Source organism: Cyprinodon tularosa, unplaced genomic scaffold (assembly GCF_016077235.1).
Source record: "Cyprinodon tularosa strain WSP-4 unplaced genomic scaffold, ASM1607723v1 ctg1155, whole genome shotgun sequence".
Lineage (NCBI taxonomy): Eukaryota > Metazoa > Chordata > Actinopteri > Cyprinodontiformes > Cyprinodontidae > Cyprinodon > Cyprinodon tularosa.
Window position 1 is genome coordinate 117,270 of NW_024037954.1, and position 10,413 is coordinate 127,682.

The 10,413-nt window shown below is 38.5% G+C and overlaps 1 protein-coding gene and 1 non-coding gene across 2 annotated transcripts; one reads left to right on the plus strand and one right to left on the minus strand.

Moving 5' to 3' along the window:
* The first annotated feature begins 1,166 nt into the window (after window positions 1-1,166).
* On the plus strand, window positions 1,167-8,175 carry klf9 (Kruppel-like factor 9). The gene is made up of 2 exons (XM_038306522.1): window positions 1,167-1,917; window positions 6,227-8,175. Exons 1-2 carry the CDS (start codon window positions 1,560-1,562, stop codon window positions 6,505-6,507), a joined length of 639 nt encoding a protein of 212 aa, XP_038162450.1. The 5' UTR covers window positions 1,167-1,559; the 3' UTR covers window positions 6,508-8,175.
* On the minus strand, window positions 5,053-5,126 carry trnai-aau. Its single transcript has one exon. It is a non-coding gene; the product is annotated as a tRNA-Ile (tRNA).
* Window positions 8,176-10,413: the final 2,238 nt, after the last annotated feature.

A 10,413-nucleotide genomic window follows, 5' to 3' on the forward strand; every position in this document is an offset into this window, starting at 1 on the left:
CTTTTTATACTTTGCTTAATGAGTTTGCATCTGCAGTCAAGAGTTCAAGTGTGGCTTCAGGGACAACAGGGCTCGGCTAATGGGGGTGTGTCACTGAGAGTGGAACAGCAGCTATTTTTGCCTAACACCTAACAAACATTGCACATATGTCTGCCATGATATATACTGTATGTAGTCACCCAATGAAACTTTCACACCAACTTGTAAACAAACTGCCCGTCTCACTGATAATTATAATAAGTAGTCCAATTAACTGTTTTAATAAAAACAGGAGTGGGTCTTGTGTGCTTCCTTTGAAACCCAGTTACACATAACCAATGTTCTCATTTCTACACCTAATCAATTTATACACTTCATAAAATGTGGTAACAGTGCCACTATGGTTGATTAATTGGCACTTAGAAAATGTTGATGTCACCTGCACTATTTATAGGGTAAATATTGAGTAATGCAGAGAGCAGATATAGGCACAACTAAGTAAAGACAATGACTGATCATGTAGGCTACATGAACTAAAAGTGATTAAATTGTTAGGGAGGCAACATGCAGCAGTTCTGCAAAAAAATGCTGCACTGTCCTGGTCATATTATATTTTTAGATTCATGTGCATAAAAATATTGTCATTTTCTATAGATTCACCCAATTTGTACTTTTAATAATTTTACCCTGAGTATAAAACATAAAGCTCACTCACACCACAAACCTTATTCACACATATGTTTGTATATAAAGGTATCTATTTTTTTCTTTTTATGTTGCTTTTATTACAAAAAAAACAGTAATGGTGTAAATCAACCTGGAGCTGATGAAAATGCGCATTTTTTATTATTTGTTTAAGGGAGAAATGTCAATATGTTTTAGCATATAGTATTAAATCCCTTTATTTCATTATCCCTTATTTTGTTTTATTGAAAAAACATTATTTCGGTATTATAGCAAAGTAAATACAATGTATTTACTCTAGTTTCAAGCTAAATTTAAAAGGCAAAAAAAAAAAAAAAAAAAACATATTTCCCAGCTATTTTTTAAACACAAACGCAACATTAGGTCTGCCCTTAGCTAGAAGCCCTGCCTGTGATTGGTCACTTTCTCCGTCACTCAGACCGGAAAAAGGGCATGCGAGCCATGGTCGCTATCAGCCAATCGCAGCGCAGATCTATTATGACACAGCGGTATTCCGCGAAATTGTTTCTTGGAGTTGAGAAAACTGGCTGTTGCTCGCTGTAAAATAGGACAAGTGGGCGCAGAAGTAGAGGCACACAGAACGGCAGGACAGGCGTCTGGCACATAAAGGCGAAAAGAACAAATAAGGAAAAAAAGGAGGAAAAACAGAGGAGCGCAACTGTTCTCTCTCCTGAGTCAGTGTTTATTTATCCGCCCAGCATCCCCTGGAAGAAACACTCTCTAAGGACGACACGTGTGGATCATTAGCCAAGGAGGACTGCGGTCTATATAATATTTTCTCCCCAATTTTTTTTGTCTATAGATATATATTTATATATATACTCTGCAGCAACTTTGCACAGACTCTCTTCACTCCACCCAGATCCGCTCCAGTGATGTCGGAGGTTGATGCCGTGGACTGCGTCCCTACGCGTCCTCTGGAGAGAACAGAGGACGCCTTAAAAGATAACCAGGAAAATGGCACTTTACTAATGGTCGCGATGATATTATTGGATTTAAAGAAATGTGGTCCGTCCCCTGTCTGCGGCGGAGGGAGCAGCGAGGCGGGAAGGCAGGAGAAAGAGAAGGAGGAGCGGGGGAGCAGCCGGGGGTGCCAAGCTGTCAAGGCGCCGCGGAACAAGGCGCCCGGCAGAACTGAGACCCCCGAGAAGAGGCACGGCTGCCCCTTTGCTGGCTGTGGGAAAATGTACGGAAAGTCGTCCCACCTCAAAGCCCACCTCAGGGTCCACACCGGTGAGCGACACGCCTACAAAAAAGGCTCGCTTCTGTAGACGCCCTGCGTCACTTCACTTTTACGCGCATGGGTTTCATCCACTCATTAAAAAAAGTCCCAGATTGTTATTTTCTATATCTGCCTTTGTGTGACTTGTGAACTGTAGGAGCATATGGTACCGCAGGTTATATGACAGGTGGTTCGATGGGTTCAGGGTCAGATCATGCCTGCCACTGGCTGAGCAGGCTGGAAAGAGGCGTGCGTTAGATAAAGATGTCTTAATATGTTGTTGACACGCGCCTTCCTGTGAGAACATCGCGTTCTTCTCTTCGCTCTGCGTTTTGGGGGCGCAATAAATCGCACAGAAAGCAAGTTAACTCAAATCATTCTTCATTTGGGGGGTAATAGTTAAATTCCTAACTGTTAAAGTGGTCCTTATGTTATATTAGGGCTTATATCCAACACGCTGATCAATCCGACCCAGTTGTCACTGTATGTTCTTTGCTGGAGGTAACCGCCCCCCTCCCGCCCCCTGCACCACCGCTATCTCATCCATCATCTCCGGCTCCACACCCCTCCGTCCGGTTGTAAACAAGAGCAGACATGTGGTTTGAGTCGAGCACGTGGAGGAAAAAGTGGGGTGTGGCCTTATGTGGTTTTATTGTCATCTAAATAGACAAGCTCCACATCTAGTTAAAGATGGTTACCATTCTCAAGAAAAAAAAAATACCTTTTTTAACGTAGCTGCAGTGTTTAAAGGGGTCATAGAATGATTATATAGGGCAGGGGTCTTCAATGTTTTCCAGGTTAAGGATCCCCAAACTGATGTCGAGATTGAGCGGGAACCCCCTAATTATATATATTGTATGAAATTGTGTTATATCAAACTGGTCATATAGTCACTCTTATTACAAAAGTAATTTCACCCTTGGATCATTAAAGTATTTCTGATTCAGATTCCTGGTTGATGGGTCAGGTGTTGTGAATGAAATGGTGCCCAGCTTGAAAGATCTCCTGTGTGTTGCTGAATGTGTGCATTGATGACTGAAAGACATCTTCTGCCTCCATTTATCTGTTTGCTACAGTGTGTTGAATTCATGTTAATGTGGATTTAAAGACATTTCAATTAGTGGAAAAAAATAGCAGGGAAGGGGATATAAAAAAAAGTAATCAACCAAAACTTTCGTGACCCCCATGCAGTACCTCTGTGGACCCCCAAGGGGTAGCGGACCGCTGTTGAAGATCTCCGATATAGGTTATTTGGTGCTGGTCCTTAAGGTCTCTGAATAGGGTGTGTAACATTGGTTGGGCTGAAAATGGCATATTTGCTGTTCTTTTAGCCCTAATGCAAGCCTGGTTATAAGCTTTAGAATGAAATGACAGGTTTTCTTCCTTTTATGGTATGCTCATGAATATTTAGATGAGCTGTGCGCTGATTGGTTGGTTTACAATGAGTGAAGCTGCTGAGCAAAGATGCATCATAGCAACCAGTACTCACTCACTGAAACATCAAATTGTTGATATGGTAGTGTGACCAGACGTCCTTATTTTCCCGGACATGTCCTACTTTTCATACCTAGAAAAATGTCTGGGGGGGGATTTCAAAATGGATTTTGGTAGAGTACAGTGCAACAGAACTGAGCTGTCAGCTCTGGGGGTGGTCCGGGAACCCCGGCGGACGGGGGCAGGGGCCCAGCCGGGGACAGAACGACCAAATCCGACCCGGTGAGGGTAGTCTGGACACTGGCGCCCCCACCCCCTTTCTTTTCCCCTTTCTCCATGCAGCTAGGAACACTGCATTTATGCCCATGGTTCTGGCTCATTTTCGATAGAGAAACTGCCTGCTTTGTAATTCTTGTACAAGTAAACCCAACTGTAGGCTAAACAGCTAAACTAGTGTCTTACATCTACCTCTATTCATGCTCTTGGGCCGTGAACCAGTGGGCTGGTCTGTATGTCAATTTCGGGGCGTGACAAAAGTACAGGCCAGAACCAAATAAGGCAACATCCCCAAACTTACGTCCATTCGGGGCTTTGCTTGGATTCACCCGTTTTATGGTGGAAGTTTAAAATTGTGAGATTTGCAGTGAAAGGAGGCGTTGATGGGGTTTGAACTTCTCTGTATGTCCATTTCACCCACTGAACTATCATTATTCATCTATGACAATGTAAACTCGGTTTTGCATTCTATGATTCCTTTAAGTCTTGTTTTTCAAAGTGTCCATCTATTGCCTGTATCTGCTTACCCATATGTCATAATACAATCTAAATTGATTGTTCAGCCAACCTACCCAATAGTCCTGCATGGGCAGTTCTAAATAGGGGGCCAACAGGGTCAAGGGGCTAGAGCTGGAGCAGGGGTTCTGTCAGATCAGCATATGCTGTCAAATCGGCATACGCTTAGTTTTTATCTAACCTAAATTAATTCTGAGTCACAACGTAAACCACAGCCAATGTTTTCTATGATTTTAAATATTAAAACAAAATCCAACCAAATTACAATTCTTGCACCAAGTTTTTTTACTACTAAAGTAACTTACTCAAAATTAATATAGACTAATATGGTTTTAGCTATAGAGTCTTCTTCTCTCAACATCCCGGGAACTTCAGTGATGTCTGGCCCTTTCTGCATCCAAGAAATCACAGTAAAATCAAATTTGATTTCTTTTTTAAAAGTTAAATTAAAAGAGTTTTTGTTGGTCACTACACTGCTGCTGCAATTCACTTACACTTAGACATCTTTTATTGTCATTTTGTATACATAATGTTTGCAAAACAACATTTCTTTTTGTACAGCTTTCAGAGCATTTTCATAAAGTGCAGCAGTGATCAAATTTGAATAGTGTCGGAGAAGAGACATGGTGCAAAAAACCCCACATCGAAATGGAAGTTCAGAGCATTAAATATATATATGGTGCAGATATGCAGTATTTTGGTTTGGTATTGTCAGTGTGATGCAGAGTGTGTGACATGATTTAGAGTTTTCTCAACAGTTCAGCTGTCTTATGGCGTTGGGGAAGACGATGTTTCGGAACAGCTGGACCTGCATTGAATACTGTAAAGTCTGTTCCCAGATGGCAGCAGGGAGAAGAGTCCATGGTGGCGGTGTAGAAAAGAAAAATGTTATATATTGTCCTGCAATAGTGGGATAATGATGGCCCGTACGGGGATCGAACCCGCGACCTTGGCGTTATTAGCACCACGCTCTAACCAACTGAGCTAACCGGCCTGTGCCGCTGTACCTTTCTCACCAGTTAATTGGTAATTGGCGTGGTTAGGCTGGTTCTTCCTGAAGAATGTGGGAATAATTCTTTGCTGTGCATGTGCGCACATGCATATTAGAACAACGTATGCCGATCTGAGAGCGTACGCTGTTCTGACAGAACGCCGGCCCCTGTTATAGCCTCTCTACTGAAGACATAATACCAAATCAGTTTTGTAGGGTTTGTGTTGGCACAGATATATTTAACCTCTTTAAATCCACCAGGTTTAAACTTTCTTATAAATTAACTTGGCTCTGATTGGACATTTTTAATTAACAGGTTTACTTAAAAAAAAAAAAAAAAAATAAGGTGTTGCACCTTTAGCTTCGGTCGTATTGTAATAGGATTACAATCTTCATCTGCTACATCAAGGTCTCTTGATCTGTGAGTGCCATTTTGGCTGTAATACATGATGAACCATTACCCTGTCTTTTTTTATTTTGCTCCATGTCCCTATAAAAAAAGGTCCACCTGGTAAATTGGTCTAGAACCACCACTTCAGCCATGCCTTTGGACTTTACTCTAGGATAACATGTAAGCTTCATGCAGACAGACTCAAGGCCAAGATTGAAACCCAGGACTGGTTGGCATTTTAATAAAAGGACATACATGACAATATATACTGTATATCAGTGAATGTATCAACTTTAATATAATATTATTAATGCAGAAAATATCAACTATTGTTAATGCTGTCTTAGATTTAAGGTTGTATACTGCAGACAATTAATATATTCTATTATCAGTCATGTAAACATCCTCATTTTTCATTTTGGTCTCTTAATAAAAGGCTATATTTAGAAGTAAGCCTTGTGGAGGATAGTTTTAGCAGTATTTTTGTTTTATTCTTATTTACTTGATTGGGGGATTTTTTTTTTCAGATCAAAGTGGTTATAAATTATGTGATAACAATCTTATGGATGGCATTAACAGTTTTGCTTTTAAGCACTGAAAAAAAGAAAATTTAAATGTAACTTTTGCCTGTGAACTTATTCTACTAAGAATGAGCTAACTAGATTACTTTTAAAACAATGTGTATATATAAAATATGTTTTTGTTTTCTTAGGGGAACGGCCCTTCAAATGCACCTGGCCGGAATGCAGCAAGAAATTCTCCCGATCGGACGAGCTTACGCGCCACTACCGCACGCACACAGGCGAGAAGCGCTTCAACTGTCCGCTGTGTGAAAAGTGCTTCATGAGGAGCGACCACTTGACCAAACATGCCCGCCGACATGTGGGTTTCCATCCCAGCATGTTGCAGGGCTCCAGCGCTGCCAAGAGACGGCGCTGCTCCATGTCCATGTCCTCCTCTGACTCTGGGGACCAAAGCCCTGCAGGAATGTGAAACACCTACTGTCTCTGTCCATATAATATTTTTCAGAACGGTGTTTAGTAGAAGGTAACATACCCTGACATACCTCCACATGAATCTCAGTCAGCCAGGCAAATATTCAGGGACTTTCCTTTCACGTGTGCAACTGATTATCATTTAACTAGGAGTCCACTGACTCATTCCCTGAGGTAATTTGTATTTATTAAGGGTTGTTCAGGGTCTGACAGGGATGTCTAGTTATTTTTTTCCTTTTTCTTTATTTTATTTTTATTTTTTACTCAAAGAATCTCAAATAAAAAAAAGGACATAAACAGTATTGCTCTTAGAAACTCCACTTGCTAAATCACGTTCCATTTAAAGATGAAGTCAGCAGCCAAACATCAGCTACAGCATCTTGCAATGGATCAAATCTTAGTGAGATTTGAGCTTTTGGAAATTGTCCTAAAATCCATAATGAAGATTGCTACAGAATTTATTTTACAGTTACTTTTCCATCTAATACAATGTGAATGCACTATACAGCAGTATTATCTTGTAAATATATTAAACAGACAGGATATAGACTCTGAATAGTGTGAATAGTTGTTATTAGAGTGTAATAAAAAAGGTTAAAATATATAGAGATGCAGAACTTACTTATTTAATTTAGTATATTTGGCTACGGACTTCAGCTGTGCTTTAAGCTGCTTAAACTGAAATGTTTTTTATGCAATGAGGAACTTTGCAAATACATGCACGAGAAAATATGACTATATTTACAATACTTCATTAATCTCATGGCAGGGGGATCCAACTACAACATTTGTGTTGTTTCATACAGACTTTGATTGTCTTAGAGGTGCAGAAAAACATAACAGGGTAAAGCCTTTTAAAATCTGAAGTTATTATCATAAAAGAAAATGTTTGCTTGTTTTTTTATTTTCCAGACCATGATGGTTTTTTCAGTGTGTGCCTTTGTAGCAGAGGAGAATGTCGACATTTTAATCTCTGGGAGGGTTTTGGGGGGGGATACTGCTTGAATGGACTTTAGTTTTTCATATTCTTCATGTTGCATCTTCTCAGAAACACTTTACAAATCAACAGATCAGAGACTGTCACTAATACCAACTGTGCCAGTGGCTGCACATTGAAAACTGTACATTGTTTTGTTTGTGACATGGTTTTTATAAGTGACTCATGATGTTTTGGTCATGTCTGACCATATCACACCCCCGTGTGGTGACATGGAAGCACAACATTTCCCATAATCCTCAGAAAAAAAGACTCTTGTTTTATTATTTTTTGTAGCACTTTGATGACTGCCTTCATTTCTTCGTTGAGAGCAATTGTATTTCATCAGGTAGCATGTCTGTATTTCTTTTGCTTGACTGGCTGTCCTTTATAATACCAACTACTAACAAAGTGAGAGGTCTTATTAAAATCACTACATGTTTAATCTTAATTTTTATACTTGTCTCCTTTCATTGTATATGTTTGCTGGGTGAAATACTGTTTTGTTTTTTTATGATGCATTAAGATAATTGTGATTAGATTCAGGTGCCTTTCAGGTGAAAGCTTTTTTTTTCCTGATGCTTCTGTAATCAGGAACTATCAGCGCAAGCCTCGTGTTATTGCAAGACACACAACCGTGTAATAATTACTTCTCGACGTTATTAAAATTTCCTTTTATTTCCCTTCAAATATTTACTTGTTGCTCCTTTTTTCATCCATTTACACCGTTTTATAGGCATCATTAAAGAGAGCTATTCAAACTGTAATTCTGAGCAGAGTTTTCCATTTGCTTAGTGTTTATTAATCACCTTCATACACTGCACATTACATTAACATTGGTAAATACTATAATGGAACTGTTTACAATATGTAAAAGTCATAAAAAAGGAAACTCAAAAAAAAAAAAAGAGTACATGTTAAAAAAAATAATTTCATCTCACAAATAAACCAAAAACGATTAAAACAGCTTTTAAACTTCTCCATCTTTAAGGCATACTATATTTGCATTTAACAATTAAATCAGATAAGAGAGGTTTGTAAATAAAGGATACTGGTGTACTGAGTCAACCATCCTTGATGGAGGATTACAGAATGTTTTCTACAATCTACATAAGGTTCAGTTTCATTGTCTTACATGTTGTGGCATCCTAGCTTTGTACACATGCACATATAAGAGAAGAGAGACTCTTCCTGTTCTAGGATCATGTGTTTTCCTTCATAATTGGCAGCGTCCAGTGATCATTTTGTGACACTAAACCAGATTCTTTAACTCAACAAACTCAATATTTAAATTCTATTTGAACCTCCCTCCTTTAGTTCCTTTGGCTTTAAACTGCACAGTACCTTGCAAAAAGTATTTGTTTAATCCCTTTTTACTTTTTATTAAATCAAATCAAAAAATTCCATATGCATTACTAGATTTAAATGTGACTGATCAACACAGAATAAGTACATAGTTGGGAATTGGTAGAAAAACAATACATTTCTCAACATTGTGGAGTGCATTTGTATTCAGCCTCCTTTTCTGAGATACTCCTAAATATAAAGCAGTGAGATTATTGAATAGACTTATACCAATTTTTCCACTATGTTCCTTAATAGGAAAGACCAGGAATACATTTGTAGATATCTGTAATTGTTTTACTTGATATGTTTTTATGTACCTGTTATTTAATTGAATGCCAGGACTCCCTTGAAAAAGAGGTTTTTAATCTCAATGGGATTTTTTTCCTGGTAAAATAAAGGTTAAATAAATAAATAATTAGAGAAGTTTAAAGAAGAGATGTATAAGTACATTTAACAGAGCTTCAAGGATCCACAGCTCAGGTGAGAGAAACAAGACAAAGATTGTAATCTCCAAAAGAAGTATGCAAATATATTTGTGGGGTGGAAAATTAACACTTTCATACGGAACACGTATCCATATGGATGTTACAGATTACTAATTCCAATTGAGAATCACAAACAAGAATTAAATTTAGATTTTTAAGATAAAACATTAAACGGAATTCTCATGAGCTAATGTAAAGAATTACTGGATGCACTCAACATTTTTGAGATTCTTATTTGTAAGAAATTAAGAATACCAAGTATTCCTTTTATTCTGCTTCCTAATTATGACCCACATTGTGTTGATCTTTTACATTTAGATAAAATAATACACACTTATGTGCAAAAATCCTAGGGATGTAAATAATTTTGAAAGACAAAGTGGAAAACAGAGAATCACAGTCAAAATTTATAACTTTCCCTTCAGGCTTGTCTGAAGCCTGTATTTTTTAAGTAAGCCACTTTCACATATAGTGCAGGACATAATGATATGAGTACATGAAGCCTAAAATAAAAGTGCAAAATAAAATAAAAAGAAACAAACTTGTGCCATAACAGCAGCGTATGATTGCACAACTGAAGATTAAATGGACAAAATCTGCGTGCTTTAAATATTCCTCAGTACCTCTATGCTGTTTGTCCTACAGCCATTCAAACATTCATCCATGAACTCCTTAATTTGACATCTTACTAGGCCATTGCAGAGAAAGAGGAAATGTTGATGTTAACGTGTGCAAGGATGTGACCTGTGCTACATAACAACCCTGTACAGTACTAAGGATACAGTACCAGAAATTCTCTGTTTTGGGATTAGAAAGACTACATCCCACATTTCTCATAACCAGGTAAACCATCACTTATCCCTTAATTCCATACAGTTAATGCATTAAAATAAGCAGGGAAAATAGATCAAGGCAAACCACATCAGGACAGTTTAATCAGCAGTAATGATAATGTTTGCAACAGGTCAGGGGACAGGAAACCCTTTCACAGCAGCAACTGACCTCTTCCTGTCTATGATCTAATACAAAGGGGGTCACATCATGTCTGACCAGAGGAGGAGTGCTCAAACAGAAGTGTTCGTCCTGCCATAGGAGG